The sequence below is a fragment of the Aquila chrysaetos genome, chromosome 17, assembly GCF_900496995.4.
Source record: "Aquila chrysaetos chrysaetos chromosome 17, bAquChr1.4, whole genome shotgun sequence".
NCBI lineage: Eukaryota > Metazoa > Chordata > Aves > Accipitriformes > Accipitridae > Aquila > Aquila chrysaetos.
This window is the reverse complement of record NC_044020.1, coordinates 5,279,889-5,303,126: the sequence shown is the minus strand read 5'-3', so window position 1 is coordinate 5,303,126 and position 23,238 is coordinate 5,279,889. Positions and strand designations below refer to the sequence as shown.

At 45.9% G+C, this 23,238-nt stretch overlaps 2 protein-coding genes across 3 annotated transcripts in view; both read left to right on the top strand.

Moving 5' to 3' along the window:
* POLR3B (RNA polymerase III subunit B) overlaps positions 1 to 10,621 on the top strand; it is an 81,091-nt gene extending 70,470 nt beyond the window's left edge. The window contains exons 27-28 of the mRNA XM_030041012.2: positions 5,005 to 5,178; positions 10,065 to 10,621. Coding sequence (XP_029896872.1) covers positions 5,005 to 5,178; positions 10,065 to 10,194 — 304 coding nt within the window. The 3' untranslated portion in view covers positions 10,195 to 10,621. The remainder of the gene's footprint in view (positions 1 to 5,004; positions 5,179 to 10,064) is intronic.
* A 10,544-nt stretch (positions 10,622 to 21,165) lies between these two features.
* Positions 21,166 to 23,238, top strand: part of RFX4 (regulatory factor X4) — a 97,994-nt gene continuing 95,921 nt past the window's right edge. For both annotated transcript variants that reach the window (XM_030041537.1, XM_030041536.1), the window contains exon 1: positions 21,166 to 21,332. In XM_030041537.1, coding sequence (XP_029897397.1) covers positions 21,290 to 21,332 — 43 coding nt within the window. In that variant the 5' untranslated portion in view covers positions 21,166 to 21,289. The remainder of the gene's footprint in view (positions 21,333 to 23,238) is intronic.

The following is a 23,238-nucleotide window of genomic DNA, read 5'->3' as shown; positions in this document are numbered from 1 at the left end:
AGTTAAAGATACATGCTCGGTTGCTTTGGAGTCATGATCATTGCACTAAGCCTGAACTTGGTTTTCTCTCCAACAAAAAGGTTGATTACCATGTTGATATCTTCTGGTGTCAAATTTTGAAGTCAAGCAGAGGTACTCTTGGTAATAGGTAATATAAGCCCCTGAAGGTGGGCTTATATCATCTGGACCTTTGGGGAATTTAAAGCATCCTGCTTTCACTGATGTTACTTACTTTTTCTCCTTAAAGCCAAGCTCTATGGCTGCTTGCACTCATGTTCTAAATTGCTGATATTCCTGCCTCACAAGAAACAGTTTAGTGGCACAGACTTTGCTTTGAGGACGCTTCTAGTGGATCGTTTAGTTCGCCTCTCTCCATCACAGTAGGATTATTTGCTAAATCTTGCCAGAAAGTTAATTGCCAGCTAGTCCTGAATATTCTAGCAAAGATTCTTCTAAATGTCCTTTGCCAGTGCTTCTGGACTATCACGTACGCCATTTATACATCACCTGCTGCATGGTGGTACTCTTCTTTTTGACCAGTCCCTTTTGTTCTGTTTTTGGGATGTAAGCACAAAGTCATGTCTATCCTGCCCTTACTCTTCCCTGTAACAAGCATGATTCATATTCTTTGATTCTTAATTTATTTTTATGCTTCTTACCATGTGCTGATCCAATTCTCTTGCATTGCCTGGCTGCACAACAAGTTAGCAAGTCTGTCCTCTTAATAGGTGCAACTTCTACCTGTTGATGTGCCGTTAGAGAATAGAGGGGTAGGTATCTGCTTTACCTGATACAGAAGTATCTTTCTCTTTTGCTTTTCACTGCGTATTTCCTATGCCTTTTGGCTTTCCAACCTCATCCTGTCTCTAGGACAAACTAAAGTTGTCTCACGCTTTCCATGGAAGTAAATACCAGTGGTTGAACTGGGAGAGAAATCGTGAGAAGTTTTTATAATTGTTGGCTTAACTTTTCCACCAACCACGTTAAGAGCAGCAAGTGTAGCACAACCATTATTTCCTACCACAGCTGCTTGCCTATATGAACATATGTGATATTCCCAAATAATGGGCTGTCTGCCCTGTTTTCTGTTCTTTGGTGTGTTAGTCATGGTATTGGTGCTTCACATGAAAATGAAAACTTGCTGTTTTAGCTAACAGTGCATGCAGTTGGTTTACTGGAGCTCCTAGCTTACCCAAATCCCTTGATCTGCTTTTGTATTGTGTCCCCAACTTCTCAACTGTTTAGAGATATTGAATTTAAATGAAACCTAAATCCCAAGTCGAGGTAATGTTTACACGTAAAGATGAAGGTGGTGTGATTTCCCTCACCCCTTACTTTCTTTGAATTCTTTGTTCCAGTCAGTAGCATCATACTATGTAGCTAGCACTCTTTATTTGACTTTCAGGAAAGCTAGTGGATATTTAATTTATGCTGCCTCTTGACTAGTCTTTTAGGAATTTTCTTTTTTCCTCTCAACTAATTAAACTTTTGTTATTGCCATCGCCTCTGCTGAGAGTCTGCTTTGCCAGCTTTCATACTCACTATTGTTTTATCATCCATTGCACTTCCTGGAGAGTAGATTGCCTCTAACATTGTTTTTTGCTTTTAAAAGTAATCTTGTAACAGCTTCCAACATGGAATTTTGCTGTCGTCGTCTTGAAATGCATTTTATTATATATCAAATGTACCTTAACTGACAGAGCAAAGCTGTATTTCCATCTGGAATAAGGCAGAAGACTCGAGTTTCTTGAACATCACTGATGCTTGATATTGTTCTGATTAAAACAAGACTTTGTAGAATTGCAAAGCAGCACTCTTTGTCAACACAGTCAAAAACCACCAGGATGTTGCCCTCTGAATCGGTATTTGTTAAATGTAATACAATACTTAATTTATTTTGCCGTGAGTAGTTGACAATTAGTTTAAAACACAGTTCTATATATGGTGTTGCCTAGATACCCAGTCCTGCTAAATCTTTTTAATAGATAAACTGCTTTTAGTTTTCCTTACAAGAGATCAATATAAGCTTTCTGCATGCGTAGTTGTTTTGATGGACATTGTCAGAGCTGCCACCTGCATGTCTTTTGAACTTATCAGATATGCCAGTTCCTGTTATACTGCAAGTGAGTAATGTGATGACATTGGTCAGGGCTCCTCTCGGCGCTCTGGGGGCACAGTATGTCCTGCTCCTTCAGGCAGTGTTTTTTTAGGTAATACTCCACTTCTTGGAGATCAGCGTTTCAGCTGACGACTCCATTTCGAGTTAGCCACTGGTTTTCCATAACAGGCACAAGGGAGATCTGCTGAGACCTACAAGGCCTGCTCTTATTCATGGGGATAGACTTATTTCCACCCACTGGCCAATGAAACAAGGAACAGGGCCATAAAGCTGAACCCCTGTTCTTCCAGAAAATGCAGAATTAGTGCCAATAAATTCTTAATGTCCTTAAAAACACTAAAGTTAATTGGTTTTTGCTTTTTTCTAAATGCAGTGGTTAAATAGTATGAAGACCACTTGGCCTTATTTTTTTATTTAAAGAATCACTATGTTTTATTTAAGAATTTTAAGAACTTACTTTTTTTTAAAATATGAAAAATAACTCTTTTTAATGATATTTCCAATCTTATTTTCAGAGTCTGCTTTGTTTTCAGAATGTTATATTTAGAATAAAGAATGGAAGTAGTTGCTCAGGGCAACAGCTGCAGTGTACACGTGTATAGCGGCAAAGGGAAAGCACAAATGCTTTATAAATACAGTTTTAACATTTTAAACAACCATTGGTGTGAGGAATTTTCAAACTCATGTAAGCTGCAAGGAAAATCTGATAAACTTTGGGAGCGTAAGATAGACTCTTTTCAAAGGCCCAATCTCAATATTGAAATTTTTGGTACTTTAGAAGACTACTTTTTAGGGAGGGAGGATTTTGTTTAGTTTGTTTTTTAAATGATGTCATTTTGACAGTGGGAGTGAAACGCTTAAGAGCTTAAGACTCAAGTTAGGGGTTTTTGGTTTGGAGGGGGTTTTGTGGTTTGGTTTTTTTTAATGGGTTTTCAGCTGCTTTAGAAATCTTCATCCTGTATCTGTTGGAAGACCCATGGCATATCAACTCTTAAAGGGTGGGAGTTGAGACACCATCAAGAGGTTTTATCCTCCCTTAATTGGACTGAGATTTTATTGGGGCTGACATTTATAAAGCTATTTTGTCATTTTATCCTGCAGAACAGCACCTGGTGAAACTTTTGAAAGTAGACTTGTGCATTAACTAATATTACAGAAATCAGTTGGTAGAAGTAACTCAGGCACTTTTAGCATTGCAGCAAATGCCTCTGTCTTTGGAGGCCCCAGCTGCTTTCAAAATCTGCCTCTTGGGACTTCAGAAGAGAAACTGCATTCACCACAGGTTTAGTCCTTAAAAACAGCATCTAAACAGTGATGGTGCCATCATCTGGGGAGGGGGCCCTAGGGAGTTTAATCAGGATGTAAACAACTTCTATCCATTCTCCCAACAGTGGGGAAAAATAGAAGGTTATATGAATGAAAAGGACCATTTGAATTACAAGCAGATTAGTTTTAAGGTTCCAGTGTGGTCAGCGTAAGGGAAACTACTTCCCCCTAAAAACAAATACAACTTGCATCTTTAGAAGTTACTTTAGTCTGGTAATTAGGTATTTTTTTTTTTTTACACTTGCTACAAAAGATTATTAGACGTTAAAGGCTTTTATAAATCTTTTCTTTGAGTTGCAATAAGTTGGCAAAAACTTAATATATTTAGTATGCTTAACAAATTTGGTTGTTTGAAATAATATAAACAAAATATACTCCAAAAGTTATGGGCCAGATCTGTCATTGGATATTCTAGGTGGATTACACTGCTGCAGGTATCAGAAACAGCACATAAACATGGGGTTTCACTGAGCAGTGAAATCTTACGATTGCCAATAACATTTTTTTAATTCCTTCTCTTTGCTGTCATGTTTCAGGGAATGTACTAAGATGGAAATATTTAATAAAATGCATGCAATATATTAGTGCTTCAGGAATTTAAGATTGTTTTTGCTTCATAGTTCACTCTGATATTTGCAACCTAAGTACTACAGCATTGTGCTAGTACATGAGAGAACTGATACTGTATGAAATTGCAGTATGACAAACAAGATTGAAAGTTTTGACTGTGTCCAACAAAAAAAATTGGCTTAAACAGTCATAATGTTAAATAATATATTGTACCTTGCCTTTTTACCTCAAAATCTTTAGCGTATACTTACATTGCGTTGTTAAAACTTTCCTCTAGCACCATGAGGACAGGAAGTCTTTCCAGACAAAAAATGAGAGTTTGATTTGTGCTGAGTAACTAGAAAACCAGGTACCTATACAATACAAAAATTAGTCTATTAACAATCAGACATGAAAAAAAAAAAGATAAATAAAAAAATAAAATAAAAAGAAACTAGACAAATGATAAAAGAAAAAGTAGGATTTCAATGAGTTAATAATGTGCGTACTACTTGTTTGCTGCTTTGTTTTGGTGTTCTCTCCCAGATCAAAAATGATTTTATTTTAAGAATTTAGTCTTAGCTGTTGTTCAGCTGAAACGTCAGCTTGATGATTAATTCATTAGCTGCTGAATATTGTTTCATTTAGTTAGCTACAAACTATACTGAATGTCTCATCAAAAAAGAGTACCAAATCTGTGTCCAGATTGTCTTGGATACTGTTCAGTCTCTTTTTGTTTTCACTTATTCAGCTACATTCCATGAGGTAAAGAGTTGTGGCCTGTCGCTGCAGTTGCCTCTCACAGAACTACATCATATTGCTAGTGCAGGAGCAAAGATTAATTGCTTCAGCTTGAATAACACATTTGCGAGATCAGCAGCTCTGGTTTGTAGAACGCTGTTGTCCATTGATCCTGTACTGTTCCTACATTTTGAAGACAGGCATTCCTAGAGTTGTAGAATGTATGTTCTGGAATACTTACTACATTTTTTCAAATATTTATTTCAAAGGCAACCCACTGAAGGTCGATCCCGTGATGGTGGTTTACGTCTTGGAGAGATGGAACGGGATTGTTTGATAGGTTATGGAGCCAGCATGCTTTTACTGGAGAGACTGATGATTTCAAGTGATGCCTTTGAAGTGGATGTTTGTGGGCAGTGTGGCTTGCTGGGGTACTCTGGCTGGTAAGTTTTCTAACTGTAATGCTTTTTGTAAATCATGGTGTCCCCTCCTCACTTTATGCATGTGACATGTTTCATATTTTCAAAAAACCCCTTGACCTCAGGTGCATAAAGCGAAGTGGTACAGAATAGATGTGCCTCTGTAACAGAACCTTGCCCTTGGTTATAGTGTTTCTCAGTTTAAAAGTGCTCACAGACACTGATTAACAGTCTCATGCACTTTAATCAAAACCAGTGTCAATGTTCAAAATTGGTATTTTGAAAATTGGTGACAGGGGATGGTTCTTCGTTGCGGTCTGATTGAAGTTAGGACCAAAGTGAGTGTGTAGTCAATGGGCCATGGGTCACTCCTGTTGTGGGAGCACAGGTATTGTCTTCCACAGCCAGCTGTGCTTGTGGGAAAGATTACCTTCACTCTGCCTGCTGCCTTCCTTCCCACCCTTGCAGGGGATTAGCAAATACCCAATCCTGTATATCATCTATTTTTTGAAAAGGGGAAAATAGCTGTGTCGACGTACTTGACTCTTCTGATATCAGAATTGAGATTACTAGCTAGGCTAGTCACAGATCTTCCTGGTACAGTCACATGTTGAACTCACAAGGCTGAAGAGAGAGAGAGTGGGCACAGAAGAATGGGAGAAGAAAGCAACATCTCCTGCCTTCTTGTTCTCTAGCTATGGAGTTCATAATCACATGCATACTGCTTTCTTTGACTGTGCCCCTCCCAAATGTCTTTGCTTTGTAGTCTTGTAAAACAAGGAGCTCCTCTTTGAAGCATCAGACAAATGCATCAATCCCATTTTGGAGCATGAGAGAAGCAGCTGTCTGGTTGGAAATTCAGCTGGCTTTTGCCCAACTGCCTTGTCCCTAGGAAATTTATCTCTAGACTAGCTAATGGTCTTACTGTCTTACTCTGGGTCCTAAGCCAGTACTGATTTTATCTCCTGCAAACAAACTGGTTTTCCATGTAGGGGAAGCATAAAACTGGATGTCAAAACTATGTGGAGATCACCATGTATAGCACTATGGGCTTTGCTCTAACCATCTTTTCTCTACAGTAATTTTGAGATGCTAGATTTAAAGTTGCCCTGTAACATGCTGGAAATATACCGCTATTATCAGAAGTTAGGGAAACTTCTTTTTATGTTCTTTAGAGGTGTGGGAAGTGTTTTGCTTTAGCTTGGTCTTGTTTTAGCCAGGCAGAAAAAGAGACTTGTGAGACCAGTAGGAATTTATGAGATACAACGTTCTTGCAAGCTTTCTGAAAACAGGTGACCTGGAATCCCATGACTAAGGGAGGAAAAAATAAACTGTGTGAGTTCAAGTTACAAGATACTCTAATATTTATGTCAGGGGAAGATGGGGAGTTGGAAGGAGGAGGAGAAAGATTCATTTCTAAATACCTCAAAAGAACGTTGTTGGAAACTTGCCGCATCTTGGATATCAATATCAAATCTATTGGGAGAGGCAGGAAATTGGACTTTATTCACTTCAGTGCTTCGAGAGTGATTTTTCCATGATATAATGAAGTAGGAAAGTAAGGTGTGTTCTCAGTTTGTAGATGTGTAGAAGTGACAGCTACTGTTTCTGCCCTTGGTCAGACCTTTCTTCTGAAGCGTATGGCCTCTGGCCAGAAACCAAGCACCACGTTTGTCTGCTAACAGAGCAGCAGTTCTGCTCCTTGTGGAGCAGAAGTTCAGACAGAGGTAGGTAAACACGTGTGAAATCCAGAGGAGAGACAAGGCCTATTCTGTGCATCCTGTTGCGGTTGGTGATTTTTAGTTGGACATTGTCCTGATGGCTTTTGTGCGCTAAGTATTTTTGAGTGTCCTGTTTTTCTTGAGTGTGTGTGCACTGTATGTAACAAGTAAAGCCTTTTTCTGATCCAGGTCTCTTAAAACTACTGCAATGCAAATAACAGTTGAAGGAAGTTGTCTGAAAGGAAGGGCATGCCATAAGTCAACCAACCAACCACTTCTAACTGTGTAAAGCACTGCCTTAAAAAAAACTCACATGCAGATGTAGCTCAATTTTTTTTTTTTTTATAAGACCTTGGCTTTCAGAGCAGTCCTTGAAGATTTTCAGAGACCACAGGAAGTGAGGGCACCTTGAAGAAAATTAGGAATTTCAACTTCAGAAATAGTACTACATTTTATTCTTAAAGTCCTGGTAGTATATTTCATATTTTGAACTTTGTAACAAAGTTTAGTAACTCTTTTTAAATAACTGTGAAAGAAACTACTTTCTCAGACAGAGCCAGACATTCTTGCAATCTGATTTCTGTGAAAAGCTGTCTGATGTGTGAGAGTAATCAATAAAAGGTAGTTTCTGCTAAATAATATGCTGTGTCTACTAGTAGCTGAAGCAAGTGGCCCTATAATGATCATCACAGTAGAGACCAAGTCATTAAGAGAAACTTCCAAACGGGCCTTTTCAGTGATTCTGGCATTAATAAGACATTGCTACAAGAAACCTTCTGGAAACATATTGTTTGGTGGCTAGCATTAAGGGCACTTGTCTTAAGGAAGATGAGCCCTTCCTCCCAGACAAGGACTAGCCACTGGGTAATGTTCTTCTGCAAGATAGTAACAGCAGATCAGTGCTGGAGCCTGAACTGGTACTTTCAGAGGGGAAGGGGACTGTTGTGGCGGTGACAGAATTTGTCCCCATAAAAAATACAGTAGAAACTTACTGTGGCGTACCAGTTTTATGCAAATTTTCCAACTTTGCTCTTGTACAGGTGCTCGGGGCAGGACTCTACTGAATGCAATGAGCAGAATTTGGTCCTTTTTTGGTGATGAGAATTTATTCCGATCCCTAGAGTCTGAATATTTTAAAATATACATGAAGAAAAATTTTGTTTCTGACCCAGATTCAGCCTTGGCACAGTTGCCTTTTCCTGTCCAGTTTAGTACCAATTCTAGTAGCAAATGGTCTTTCACGTACTTCAGTTTCTGTGATCTCTGTTTGACAGAGATTAGTGCTTACTGTACCTCAACCTTTCTGGGTCATCCCCATCCAAGTACAAAGCAGGCCCAGGATGGTGTAGCTTTGAACCTGGGTGTAGTGAGTAGTCGCTGTTCCTCAGTCCCTAGCAGCTGTAATCAGATGCCAGGCTTTTGGTCATAGCAGAAAAGTTGTGCCTCATTAGGCTTCCAGGCCTTGCAAGGCTTCTGTTGAGAACAATTACTTGCTATGTTATCACTGGAAAATGGCTTCTGTTTAGGTCACTTTCTTTCACCATAAAAATATACCTATCCCTATAAATTTGGACTAGGGGAGTAGTTATAAACCTGCAGTTGAGGTCTATTCTGTTTTAAAGGCATGCTAGCTGTAACTTTTCCCCTGCGTAACAGAGTCTACAGGAGAAGCCTGTTTCAGGGAAACATCTAGTTCAGTCTATTACCTTCTTACTGCCTATAGTCAGATTTAGGCAAAGCCAAAGCAATTACTGGGAATAAGTGAAGCTTCATTCCTCATCATGAACTGCAGAAATGTAATTAAGGCTTCTGTACCATTGGTTGAAAGCTTTCTTGGTTTTTAAAAAATAAATAAATGCTGCAAGTATGGATTATGTGGAGGTCAAGGCAACCACAGTTTTCTTGGAAAATAACCAGCTCTTCAACGTGCTCTTTAAGTATGTCTGTAAAAGAGAAGTAGTAGAGTCTGAAGAAGTAACTGGAAGACTAATGCCAACTCTCAGAACGAAGAACCGTATTAACACTAACCAACTCTATTGGACCTGTCCCCATTGACTTCCACGTGCTCTAGGTCAAGTTCACTGGTAACAGAAACAAGTGACTAAGCATTGGCTTTACTGTAAATGTTGACTCTCAGCCTCATTCTGTACCGCAGAAGCATGTAGGAATTTTGCTAATTCTTCCTTTACTGGATCTTCAGACTGTTAGGACTTTATGCCAGAAATATAAATTTGAAATACAGAAGCAGAAAAAGAGCTTTGTTATACTGTTAGGAAGTGCTGAGTCACTCTGTGTTCCCAAAGGCCTGGCTTTCTGAACTTTACAAAACCAGAAGATGGAATATACAGGAGAATGAGGAAATAGGGAGGTTGGAAACTGATATTTGTAAGAAAGATTTTTAATTTCCTTTGTGTGTGCACAGAATATGAAGTTAAATAATTTAAACAGTTGCTACCACCACTGAATTTGAGTCCCAATACTGGGAAGATGGCTGAGTGACCAGGCTATATATGCCTTATATGTACAAGGTTATATGACAAAAAAATTCCTTTCCCCCAGAATTTTAAGATCATTATTTGAGTAAAGAATGCAAAGAATATGTGTTAAAGCAGTTTTACTGGTTTCCCATCTTGACTAAAGCTCTGGCTATTCACACAGAGAGACGTAAGACAAGAGATGCCTCTTTTCTGAAATACAAACTGATTTGAGACGTTATAGGGTGAAACTGCATATAAGGAAAAAAACCTAAGTGTGAACCTTCTTTCTTCCTGCCTCTTTTGAGTGACATATGTAAGACAGAAACTGGACCATTAACCATGTTTTCAGAAATATTTAGCTTTGTTCACCTCCTTTCTCTCATTATGCAATGCTGAATTTGTGTTGGCAGTTATGTCAGTGGTGAAGAAGTAGAAGTCAGTCCTGTTAACTACTGAGGACTGTGATTCTCCTCCAAGAAAAGTGCAGGTTTAACATTAAGGTCCTATTGACTTCAGTCAGATTATTTAAGGGCTTAAGGTTATGACTTACTTAAGTGCTAAAATGTGTCTCAAGCACTTGGCTCTTTCTAGGACTGAGCCCAGTGTTTAAATGCAAGTGGACAAAGAAATCAGTGGATAGTGGCAACTGTTTTTTTTCTGCAGAGCTTCATTTATGCACCAACTCTGACTTTCTTTTTGTTTGTTTCCCTAGGTGCCACTACTGCAAATCATCATGTCATGTGTCTTCTCTGCGCATACCTTATGCCTGTAAACTCTTATTCCAAGAACTGCAGTCAATGAACATCATACCTAGGTTAAAACTAGCTAAGTACAATGAATGAAAAAGATGGAAGAAAGTGCTTGACAGAAATTGAAATCCAGCATATATAACTGGAAGACTTTTTTGGTGAACAGGTATAACTCTAAAACCTGAGTGGGTAGAAGGGAGGTGCAAGACAGTGTAAGAAGTCTTTCTTACATATCCTACCTGTTTTTAAGTTGAGAGGGGAGACTCTGTTAGTAGAATACACTAGGAGAAGTTCTGAAAGCCTTGATTAGTCTGAGTGAACAGGACATGTGGGAATTGTGGATTAAGGCCATGATCCAGCAAACTACTTGCATCACTTCAAACAACCCCATGCTTGGTTTTGAAAAGTGCTTTGCTAGACTAGGGCTTGAGCTGAGCTAAATGCACATCTTATTCATAGAGGTTAAAAACATTTTCCAGACCAGTGTAATATGAAAGACTAATAAATGTTTTAAAAAATACTGCCTGAATATGTGTTGATGGTTGTGTAAGGATGGTAAAGCCTTCTTATAATGCCTAAACCATTTTCCTATTCCTAAAGCATTTTGTTAAAGCATTAAAATTTTGTTAAGTAGCGTCAGACTTAGAGAAATTAAACTACTTTCTTGAGAACTTGAACTTAGATGTTTTGAGTGGGATTTCAATACGCAGGTGCATTTGTGGGCGAGCAATGGTGTGATTATACAGTCAATCTGCTTTCAGCTAAACATGCGCAGTTTCCATGAAGTTCAAGGGAGGTGACTGCATATGCATAGTGCATGATACAGCTTACAGATAGCCATTCAATTCCTACTGAGTATAGCAGATTTAATAATACACTGGCCCAAAGCCCTGAAAAGACAGGCTGCAAACACTAGGTACTGATGTATGCTGTCCTAAGACTTTAGAACTTTTTTCAATTATGGGCATAGCTAAAACTTTTTTTAAGAACAAAACAAAACAAAAGAAGAACTATGAAGAACAACAAATCCTCCACTGACAGTGAAGCAGGTTTGAATGACCCAAAAGGATTTAGAAAGGGAACAGCTGAATTTTTTCATGAGATCTAAGGCCTAGAACTAAAGCAGTGGATGAACTAAGAGTCACTTAGTACCCTAAACTCACTTGAGCCCTTACTCAGCAAAGCATACAGTTAACTTTTTAAGCAAAGGAGTAGTCCTGCTGAAGTCGAAATGAAGTATGTGCGTGTTCAGGTGCTTCAGAGAAAGGCAGCAATCTAGATCCGTGAGGATGCAGCACACTGCCAATGATCTGGAAGTCCTGAGATGCTCGCTGGCTCCTCGTATGGCTGAATTGCGCATGCCAGTCCTGACACTGTTCTTGCAGTCATGCTGCTGCTTGTCTCTTAGCTGCGTGAGAAGCACAGATGAGTATCAGTCTGAGTAGGGTTGCTTTTCAAGCTTCTGCCGAAATGCTTAAACTAGTAGTTTTGTGTCTGGGCTTACAAATCAAGTCTGAAGGGATAGATTTTACTTTTCTTTTTTTTTTTTTGCAATTGGACTAATGACAACACAGATGTCAGCACAGCACATTTGGATTGGAAAAGCTCTTGAAGCACCTCTACCAGGATCTGAACAGCGCAGGGTTATTTACAAAGAATTATAAGAAAGTGAAGTGCTCCTTCAAACTGGAGGAAGAGGTTAACCCAAAGCCCCAACCAAATTAACAACCTTTGCTTTGCTCCCTGAGATTGCCAGACTGAGGCTCGGGTGCACCAGCAGAGGGAGTGAGCCTCAAAGGCTACAGCCAACTGGTGGGGAAAAGTCTTGACCTCGATCAAGGAAACTGTGCTGAGGATGAGGTGTTCTTGCTAGCTAGTCCTCTCTTAAGTGGTCTCCTAGGCTAGGTGGTCAGGGCTCCAGCACGTTAAAGACTAAGCAATGTGTACAATTACACCTGAGGAAATTTAGGCAGACATAGCAGAGATGGAGGAGGAGCAAAGGAGTGTCCTCGTGAGTAACCCTATTGAGAGAACAGGTCTACGTGCAACCCTGAGAGGTAACCTTGCTGCTAGTTTACCTCGAGCTGATGAAAGCGTGGGGTTGAAAGGTTTTGTGAGGATGAAGGAAACCCTCTGTGATAGCTGAAGTGTAGGAAGAAAGGGGCAGCCTTGGCAGTGATGGATCCAGTAGAACATAGAAACTAGACGTCTGGCAGTGAGGGTCACCCACTATCAGCTGTTCTGGTGACACCTACATCAGTTCCATTTACACATCATTGCTGTCTAACCTAAGCCTGTGCATATGCTGGAGTCTTATTTGAGTGCAGGTTTGAGTTGAAACTCTGATTTTTACTTTTTGCCTCTCTTTAAGAGGCTGCCTAAGTTCCATCGTGATAGACACCTGCAAGTAATCTCTTGGCAATGGAATATGCATTACAAAACTGGCAGGAGAAACGGAACAAACAGCTATGGATTCCTGGAATATGGTTGGTCAAAGTGGCAATTCAAGGAAGGAATCCTACTGCAGCCAGGAAAAATTATGACGCAAGGACTGACAAAGTAAAATACTTTCTCAGAACCCCAGAGCTGCCATACCGCTTTCCTCTGGTGAGCCTCATCTTTGCAGCCCTTTGAGTTGTCTTCCTAGCCAACCTCCCCTCCCCCCTTTTTTATCCAGTGAATGCCTTCACAAAGAGGTCTTATGTCAGCTAACGGCTGTACTGCTGTAACTAGACTTGCCCAAATCAACCCTGCCATGACTCTAATTGCTGAAAGAGATACAATATTCTGAACAGCACTTGACAGAATCTTAAGGCTTTGGTACAAGGAGCTGTGGCTAGAAAACTGCCATAAAGTTTTCATTCCATTGTAACTCCTTTATCTCCTGTATTTAGTGTCCAGGGGGGCTTTCTAGAACTGCTATTCAGCGTGAAGGTCACTAGCGTTAGTCTGAGCTGAAATGCCAAATACAGTCCGCTTTCTGAGATAAGCTAGAGGTGTATGCTGCTGTTAGAAGAGATATCTAACTCCATATAGAATGTTTAAGTTGCCATTTACTTTGCAGATAAAGGATTAAATGCTGTTAAAAGGTAGAAGCATTTACAGGCCTAGAATTCAGTAATCAAGTCTATTATTTCACTGCAAAACAAATACATTAATTAAAAGCTACTCTTTCAAACACTATACCTGTCCAGCTCTACTGTTCTGTTGTGAGAAACAGAATCAAGCTGGGGATGGGCTGCAGGATGCTATGGGGCAGAGCAAAGCACATGTCTTTTAGCCAGTTCTGGAACTGTGGGCAAGGTAGGTCACTTGTTCAGAAAAACAGCTTCACTTCAAATCATTCACATAACCCTTATGACTTTTTTACTTTTTTTTTTTTTTTTTTTAAGGTAAATGTTTCCAAACATAGAAACTAGAAAAACAAACTGTAAGGAAAAATGAAACCAGACTGGCCAATTTTGGCATTCAAAGAGGCTATAATATGAAATATGGGCTTACTGAGATTTAATAATTTTAAGATGTGGAAAGTAAAGGGCTCCCACTAAGCACAATTGGGTTGGTTTGTAATGTCCATATCTCGTTCAAAGTTTTGGTTACAAAGAAGCTTCAATGTGCAGCAAAGAGAGCTTTCAATTCTTTGGACTCCCTTCTTGTTGCTTAAACAGGGAGGAAAACCAATGAAAAACAGACCCCTGATGATGAGAAATTACCGTGTGTCTTTTCTCAAGTTTTCTGATGGTAAATAGAAAAAATACCTGTGGTTTATAGCAAAATGGGAGTACATCATAATTAAAAGCCTAAAAAGACTGAAGGATATTTCACTGGTTAATGATAACAAACGGCAAACTAATGAATAGTGCTGTGCATCTGAAAATGGGTTTGCAAGCCCTGCTCAGAACACTCCTGTAAAGCCTGACGGTAAGAATAACTGGTGTCGCGCAGCTGTAAAACCAAACCAGAGGGGCTGAAAACTTGTCTGTGCTTCCTCTGTCTCGAGGCTCTTCAGGGCTAAGATGGCCCCAGCGCGAGGGAGCACAAGCCCCGAATCGACCTGCGTGGCTTGCAGCCCTCCCGCAGTGAGCCGCAGGAGCAGTGCGGGGAGCGCAAACACCCCTCAGCCGTGTCCCAGCGCAAGCGTCTCTGGGCCGTGGCACAGAGCTGGCTCAGCGCTGCCGAGAGGCCCCTCCGGCCGGCCTCTCCTCCACTTGGAGCTGAGGATTGTTTTACAGCCCGTTGCCGATTCAGCGGGGCCATGGGGCACTTGATGAATTCCCTCCTCCGAAGAGGACGTGACTTGCCCAGGGCCACAGAAAGACTGTGCCAGAACTGGGATCAGGACTCCGCACTCCCCAGGTGCCAGACACGTGCTTGCCTTAAAACTGAGCACTTCATCAAACCGTAAAATCCAGCCAGATGGTGACTCTTTGCTATTATCTGGACCAGTGCTGGGAGGCTTAACGTGTGCAAGGCATGGGTGAAGGTCTGGATTCCAGTTTCTGTGTCTAAGGCTCAGAAGCCCAGAAAATGGATCCGTGTTTTAGACCTAAATGCTGCTAGAAACTTGAGCATGTTTGAACCCAAGTTCTGACTTTGGTCCATCCTTCTCATGAAATGGTTCCATCTCAGCCTGGTCCCACCAGTTTCAGTGGGGGAGTTCTTTGGGAACGGGTAGAGAGGCGCAGGAGTAAGGACTGGCTACTCTGTCAACCTTACTCTGCCCTGTGTATGTGGCCCTGGTCAGACTCTTCTTCCAGGTAGGAAAGACTGCAGGAATCGGCCAGTGGATCAGTTTTGCCTCTCAGCAGTCATTTAAGAACTCACTGTGTGGACCCAAGAGGAAAATACACCCTCTCTGCCTTCCATATGTATGAACATATGTCCTAGAACACCAGAACTCTCAGTTAAACTCTCCAAACCCAGGTCAGAGCCAATACAGACATCTTTTGCAGTTGGAATTTTTAAAAAGCAGTTTATATGGTCTTATTCCTGTCTCGAAGTCAACAGCAAAGATTTCTGTTAGCTACCCTGCGAATGGACTTGGGGCTTTGTCCCATCTTCCAAAAAATCCTTCCAAGCTTGTAAGCAGCCCATTGCTCTTTGCATCTTGCTGTTGGGAAAAAAAAAAACAAACAACCAACTATATATTTCTCCTAATTACAGTTACCCCTTTATTTGTGTATTTCCTGAGGCAGGTACTTCTGAGGTGGTTCCAATGACCATGGGGGTTTTTTTGATAGCTTCATTGTGGATGTCTTTGTCCCCTCCTCCCAGTCACTATATCAACAGCGTGTTCGTTCCAAATCAAAAGCAATTCCCTGCTGCTAACTGCAGCGGAGCCTTTGTCTTTCATTAGCATGAGTTTTGGGGAGCTACTTGACCTATGCATATGTTTTACCATTCCAGACGGTACATGGTAGTTATTGTCTGCTCAGACTTAACAACAAAACATTATAAACAGAAAAATAATGCAAAAACTAAGAAAAGAAATCAGTGTGCTAAACAGTAAAGTTCTAATTTCTTGCTAAAATTACGTTCTAATAATGGAAATGGTTTTCTCTTCAATTCCTAGTGAATTGGAAACTTAAACTCTGCATTCAAGCCTCACCCTGCCAGTCAGAGGCAGGCACTGAAGGTAATTCTCCGTGCTCCAGGCGGATCAAAAGAAACTCATTATCAGTCGCTCACCTAAAAGGATATGACAGCTTCACATCCAGTTGTTCGGCAGCTTAGATGCAGTCTGGAATGGATCTTTTCTGTGTCTGTTGTCTATAATAGCTTTTAGGGCTGGGTCTTCTTCCAACACACAGTGCAAATCCTCTGGTAACTAGTACCAGCCACACACAACAAAAGCCAGCTAAATCTGGTGTAAGCTCAGAAATCGATGACTGCTTGCCCCTTTCTCATACTTAAGTCAGCAAGAGTTTCCCAGGCCGAGTGTTCTGGGCAGCAGCCCTGAGGGCAGGGCTTCTTCTAGACTCCTGTGGACACTGGTACTACCCAGAAGAGTGAATTCCCTTCCTCCGTGCAGACTGAAGCTGACCAGGGTGAACAAGACTTTTTCACTGATCCCTTTTGGCAACACTGGCACTGCAGTTCTCCATGAACCTGAGGACTGGAGCTGAGCAAAATTCCTTTCACAAGCATTAATGAGAAAAGATCGTTTAAGGCTGACCTGTGCTCATCTTCAACAAAACTTGGCTTCAGACATGTCTACAGCTACAGCAAGCCAGCTGCAATTCATGTTACTTTTCTTTCAAACTAAAAAGAAGGTACCCCCTGCCCGGTGCATGTGCAATCCATCATTTGCATGCCTTGGCTCTTCTGCTCGTTTTCTCCCAGATACCTGCCTGTGTGCCTGCCCTAGCCACTTTCTCTCAGTGCTTGTGTCAATTAAAGCCTTTTGAAGGAATCAGTGCATGTGTTTACCTAGGCAGCCTTTTGATGTTCCTCTTCCAGTTCCTGCATCTGTCAGCATCACGCTCCCCAAGCACATACACAGAGTTGATTCCAGAAGTCATCTGTCAGCTTACTCCATATCCTGTCCTTCACCTATACGTATAGCTTCCTCAGGGGTGTTCATATATGTAAAATAAAGTTAACATTTCCTGTTCTGATAATAAAGATGAGTAAGTGGGAAAGGGAAGCCAATACAGAAACAAGATCCTTCTGTTTCTTCCACGGGATTTGCCCAGTAGATGAAGATGGCAGAAACAGAGCTGGGAAGGAGGGTGGACAGAAGTGTGGGTTCATTCGGAGAGGAGGAGGCTGCTGGCTCAGGCAAGTAAGAAAATATGGAACCACTCACAGACTGCAGCCACTGCTAAAATACTCACTGCTAAAATACACTCACTGAGTGTTTGGCTGCTGCCAGCAATCTTACAGTCTGTGCAGAGATACATCGGATCCGAAAGGATCCCGAGTCGCTGAACTCAAGTCAGGTCCCTGGTATTGCAGACAACCGTTGTACATGACCCCTTTCACAAGCCATTCACGCTCATTCCTAAAACTAATGCAGGTTCTTGTCCCTGACAGTCTATGGGAAAACTTCCCTAGAACTTCAGCCTAAAGCTGCCTCGGATAGTCTAGTTAAATTAATAGGTAACAGTTTATACTTTCTTGTTCCTGTGCCAACAGTTTTCTGTTGTTGAAAAAGCTCTTCTTGATGTTTACCCCCAAAATATTTATGTTAGAGTCTAGTATGGATGTTTAGAGTCTAGTACCAGCATAAGGTGCTTTTTATGGCAAGGAAAGTTTGTGTGTTCACAGCCTATGGGCACAATCGACTGCAGAGTGGAAGACGGTCATAGAAACGTGTTTTTGAAAGAGCTCAAATTATCTGGCTGGTAAGTTGATATTAACTGTCATGCTTCCACTCTGCCTCTGCTTTGCTAAACCGTCAGAAGAAACTCATTATCAGTCACCTAAAAGGATACGACAGCTTCACATCCAGTTGTTCGGCAGCTTGGATGCAGTCTGGAATGTGTCTTCTGTTCCCTTGATGACCCTGCTCTTCTCTCCATGCACCAGCACAAGTTTGTATTCTTTCTTGAAAAAAGGTGTTCTTCCTTTCACAATAGCAACAGAGTCCCTCTCCACTAAAAATACATCATCTGATGCAGTGTAGGGTTATACTGTTTATTTTATGGCTTGTAGATGTTCTCTGTAGACAGGAACCTGGAGTGAATATTCCCAATTGTATACTTTTTGCATCCTTGCTGAGACCTGCCCTTTACTCTGTTATCAAATCAAACCCTGCAGCCTACATGTTAAAAAAAAAAAAAAAAGGCGAGTGACTCGCAGTGCTTCCATCTGTAAACAGCCAACCTGCAGTACGGGAGGAGGTGCTCCACACTTCCAGAAGAATAAAGTACTTTATCAACTGTCACGTGGGATATCCAGGAGCGCGAGATGCTTTTTAAAAAGGTAAGCAAAACCCAAACAAGTAAGGACGGCTGAGCTATGGAAGTCCACCAGGGCGATCTGACACACTGAGGGGGGGATTAGGGAAGCGGGAAGACAACAGCACTGACGTATTCCACAAGAATGTGGGGACAGGAACTCATCTGGAGGGGCAGGCAGTAAGCAGATTGCAACAAGTACCTCTGGTCCAACAGAAGTGCTGCCGATGATCCTGCCCATGCACCACCGCCTATAGAGAACGTACATCTTTGCGTCATGTCAAAGAAAAGCCCAAGCCTCTAGACATCCAGGCTGCGCTAAACCCCGTCCTTCTCCACCCCCCCTAGAAAGAACATATCCCTACGTTCACACATCCTGTATTTTTATTGTGCTTATCTCTGGGACATCAACCACACGGAAGCAGCTCTCCGAAGCCTTAACCTGGTGCAGACCGAACTTCCAGGAGCGCGGAGTGCCTGCGGCGGAGGCCCGGCAGCTGCCCCTGTAGGTCTCCGACGCTTCCAGAGCCAGGCCCCCGCCGGCCGCTGCCCTCCTGCCCGCAGCCCAGCTTTGGCCGGTGCCCCCCAGGGCCGGGTGCCTCAGGCCCAGGGCCGCGGCTGGAAGCCATTCGGGCACCAGGTAACCTCCCTGCTTACAGACAGCTCCCCGCAGCACGCTCAGCATTTTCCTGTTGTTTTGTTTTGTTTTGTTTCGTTTTTTTTAGTTAACGCTGATTTCAAAATCCCTCAGAGATGAGCCCCGCTCAAGGCCAAAAACGTCCCTCATGTTTTCGCGGGTGCCAAAAAGGGCGGGCAAGGCCCCAAGGGCCCCGCACCCCACGGGCTCCCCTCAGGGCTCGCACCACTCCACGGTAAAACCTTAGGGGGAAAGGAAGGAAAAAAATAAAAACCCCCAACCCTTAGAAAGGGGGGGAAATGACCCCGGTTTGGCGGCGGCAATCAAAAATATCCTCCCACTCCCACCCCCGGGGGCGTTTGGCGGCGGGACGGAGCGTGTCCCCCTCACTGACAGGGCGGGACTGCCGGTCCCTGAGGAGGCGGCGGAGGGGGGGGGGGGATCAGCGTCGGCTGCGCCTTCCCGCCGCGGGCATGTGGCCCGGGGGATTCCCGAGATGCGAAGGAGGGAGGGGAGGAGGGCGAGGCGAGAGGGAGCGGGGGGCCGCGAATGTCGAGGGACGCGCCGCGGCGGCCATAGGGCCCGGCCGTGCCCGCCCCGACGGGGCCCCGGTCCGACGGCGGCTGGAGCTGAGCCAGCCCGGCAGCACTCGGGCGGTGGAGGGAAGGCAGAGATGGGATTTCCCCGGTGGGAAAGCCACGGCCCTCGGGAAAAAGCACAGCCCTTGCTTTGGGTTGGAGTCGGGTTTGGGGTTTTTTTTGAGGGGGAGAAGTGTCAGCCTCCCCGGGCCTTGCTCCCGCCTCACCGGGCACGTCCCCGCGGCGGGCAGAGCGGGCAGGCCGGCTTCCCTGCCGCGACCTCAAGTCCTTTTCAGTCGCCGCCGGCCGCGGACTCGTTTTTTTTTTTTTTTTTTGCACCGTCTCACCCCGGTATTATTTTTACCGGCCTTCTCTTCAGGCACACTGGGCTCCCCGCGCCAAAACTCGGCCGGGGATGGCGGAGGGGGGGGGGGTTGCACCGCCCGCCCGGCCCCGTCCCGGTGAGCGCGGCCGGCTCTCCCGCGGCCGGCCCGCCCGGGGATGCGAAGGCACCGCGAAGCGCTGGGTTTCCTCTTTAGCAACCTCGCCGCTTGTTTTGCTGTGTGAGGTTGGTGGTTTGTTGTTTTTTCGGGTTGGTTTTTGGTTTGGGTTTTTTTTTTTTTTTCCGAAGGGGAGAGGGAAGGGGGGTAGTCTGGGTGTAGGGAGGGGAGAGAGGGGAGAAGAGTGGAAAACGTTGGCTCTGTCCATGGTCAAAGTAATTCAGCTATAATCCCCCTTTCTCTTCCTCTCCTGGAGCTCTATTCATATTCTAATCACAGCTTTTCCTTCCCTAAACCAGCCACTTTTATCAGAGCCCTAGCTTTGCACTTTTACTTCCACTTCCAGCACATACAACCGCATGCAGAATAAGCAACTTTTTCCAGCCTCCGTCCTGCCCCCCTCTCCCCCCGCAACGTGCTAACCCGAAAAGGGATCCTCTCATCCTCGGGCTAAAGCTGGAAGGGAACACGACTTTGAAAACGCACCCTTTTGGTTCTTCTCTTGGCAATCGGGATCTCCCACCCCCCTGCTTCCACCCCCCACGTCCCACGGCAAGCTCTCCGGGCCAGCCGCTCTCCCGTGGGAGACAGGCCGGTGGCGGGGCGGCCCCCACCCCGCCTTGCCCTCGCTCCCCGGGGCCGCGGGGAGACCCACGGGAGTCCCTGCCCGCCGTTCTGCAACGCCAGCACCGCTCGCCGAGACACTGGCAACTTCTCTCTCCTTCTCACACGCACCCCCCCGCCGGCCCTTCCCTACCCACACACATCGCCCTGGTTTGGTTTTTTTTTTTTTTCTTTTCCCCCAATAGACTAAGCTTACAAGATATTTGGGAAGCTGTGCAGCTTCCAACGCCATGTGCCCGCGAAGGATCCCAACCCAGAGCCCACCGGGAGGAGAAGGAGGAGGAGGAGGAGGAGAAGGAGGAGGAGGAGGAGGGGAGCTCGGCGGCGGTGCACGCACACCCGGCAGCCCCAAAGAGCACAACCCCAAACCTAGTGCCCGTTTGAAGATCTAAGCCAATTTTGATCTCGGGCTGTAATGAGCCAAGAACCTTGGGTGGGGGCTGGGGGAGGGAAGGGAGGAGTGGAAAGGCCGCTGGAACTTTAAATAAGAAAAACGTTTCTAATGCTCTAATAGAAGAGGGAAGTCGAAGTGTTGGGATTGCGTAGATCTAAGGCCCCCCTTTTTGGAGGAAAGCTTTTCTTATTCAAAACAGCATCACAATGGGCTTCACATTGAGCCTTGCCACATCCCCATCTGAGTAGCAGCCATTCATCAGGCTGGCTGGCCTATCAATGACATTTCTCCCATCAGGGCTTCTATAAAATGATGCTTTTTCCCATGAAACATCCGCAAACATTTTGACGGGTCTGGCTTTGCCCTGCTGGATTACGGAGTGTCCCTCTCTCCCGCTCTACCCACTCCCCCCCCCCAACCCCCCAACTATCTGCCTCTGCCCTTCCTCCCCACCCCCTCGCCGCCACCCTGCTCCCTCTCCCCCGCGCATCTCTGAGACAGGGGCTCTCCACACCCCGGGACCTTGGGGCTCCCGTCCCGTCCATGGGAAGAGCATGCATTGCGGGTTGCTGGAGGAACCCGATATGGACTCCACAGGTAAGTCGTGTGTCCCCGTGTGTGTCCCCCCCCCCCTGCACACCAGGCAGGACTTTTCAACTTGACCGTGGCGGCCGGCGGCAGCCGGGGGGATGGCGGGGGGGGGGTGGTGGTGGGGGGTGGGCTGGGGTTGGGGGGGGGCCGCCCGCCCGCTTTACCGGCCTCGCAGGCAAATGAGCCCGGGCGTGTGCGGGGGAGCGGGGTGCGGGGGGTGCGGGGGCCGCGGAGGGGGAGCTCTCGCTCCTGGGCTGGAGCCCTGCGGTTGCACTTTGCAGATACGATGGAGCAGAGGGTGGGTTCCCCCCCCCCCTTTTTTTTTTTTTCCCCCTTTTTCTACTCCATAGGCTGCCGGCCGGCGAACTAATTTCCTCTCCGCTTCTAGTTTTAGGCGCTCGCTTAGGTTTGAGCCGAGCCTTTCAGAGGGGCGAGAAAATGAGGTTTATTAGGGAAGATGGGTGGTGGGTTAGGGCGAGCCCAGCACCGAGGTCGTCTTGTCCCGCAGGCAGAGCCGGGGCCGGGCTGCTTTGGAGGGGAGGGAGTTTGGGGAAGGGCTAGGTGCCTCTCTCCCCCCGCACCCCCAAACCATGACTTGTCCGGTCCGGTAACCGGACGGGAAAAAGGCGGCCGCAGTCCCACCAGCCAACGCCGCAAGCGGGGAGAAGCCCCGGCGGGAGGCGAGGGGGACGGGCGGAGCGGAGGGGCCGCTCGCCCCGAGGGCCGCGGTCCTCGCCCCGACACCCGACGGCCGCCTCTTGCCGCCCGGCCCGGCCCGGCCCGGGACGTGGGGCGGCAGGACGCCGGTTCTCCCCGGGGCGGGGGGGATAGGGCCCAGGCCTAGGTCTTCCCAGGGCGGCTGTCAGCCGGCCGGCTCCCGAAACCGCGGCCCCTTCTCTCCCGCTTTCTGCCGCCGGCCGTGCCCGCGCTGCCCCCCCCCCCCCCGAAACCCGGTTTCCACCGGCCGCAGCGGCCGCGCTCGGTCCTGAGCGCAGGCATCGGAGGGCAGGCAGCCGCCACAATCACCTCGACGCGTTTCATTTATTTTAGTAGCACCGGAAAACATCCCTTCCTCCCCTCCCGCCCTCCCCCGCCCAGGCGTTTCCCAGCCGGACGGGTCTCAGCCCGGGGACGGCTCCTGAGCTGCCCCGTCCCCTCCCGCGGCCGCTGTGCCCGGCCGGGGAGCGGGGAGCCGGGAGCCGGGAGCCGGGAGCCGGGCTGCCCCAGCCCCGACGGAGCCCGCAGCGCGATCGGGTCCCGTCCGCGTCCCGGCGCTTCCCCGGGGCGTCCGCGGCTCCGTCCCGGCTCCCGCGGGGTCGCCCGGCGCCGTGCCGGTGTGAACTGGTGCCGGTGTGAACTGGTGCCGGTGGGGACGGGGCTAAGGGGCGGCGGGGCAGGACAACCCGCTCCCCGACGGCCCGAGGCCGTCCAAGGGTTTTCTCACCCCCAGCGCGACCCGAAGGGCGTTTTGTAAAATTTAAATATTGATTTTAAAAGAGGAAAAAAAAAAAAAAAAAGAGTAGGGGAGGGCAGGCTGCCCGGGGGCTCTTCTCGGCTGTGCCCGCCGCGGTCCCGGGCGGGCTCGGCCCGTCGCCGGCTACCGGCGACACCAGCCGGGTTTGGGCAACTTTTACTGGCGAGTCCCCGGGACAAAACCCGGGGCGGGGGGTGTGGGGGGTCGTTCCGGGGAGAAAGTGCTCGGCGGGGAAGGAATCGTTTTGTTCAGGTCCGAGCGTGTGCACGAGTGACTAGGGTGTAAAAGAAAGTTACACTTCGGTCCGGCGGCCCCGCCGAGACGGAGTTACGGGCACCGCTGGCAACTTCTCGTTGTCGCGAGTAACGGGTCTTTTAGGGAAAGAAAAAAAGCAAGCCAAAAAAAGCCCCGCGTTTTCTATCCCTGCATTCAAAATTG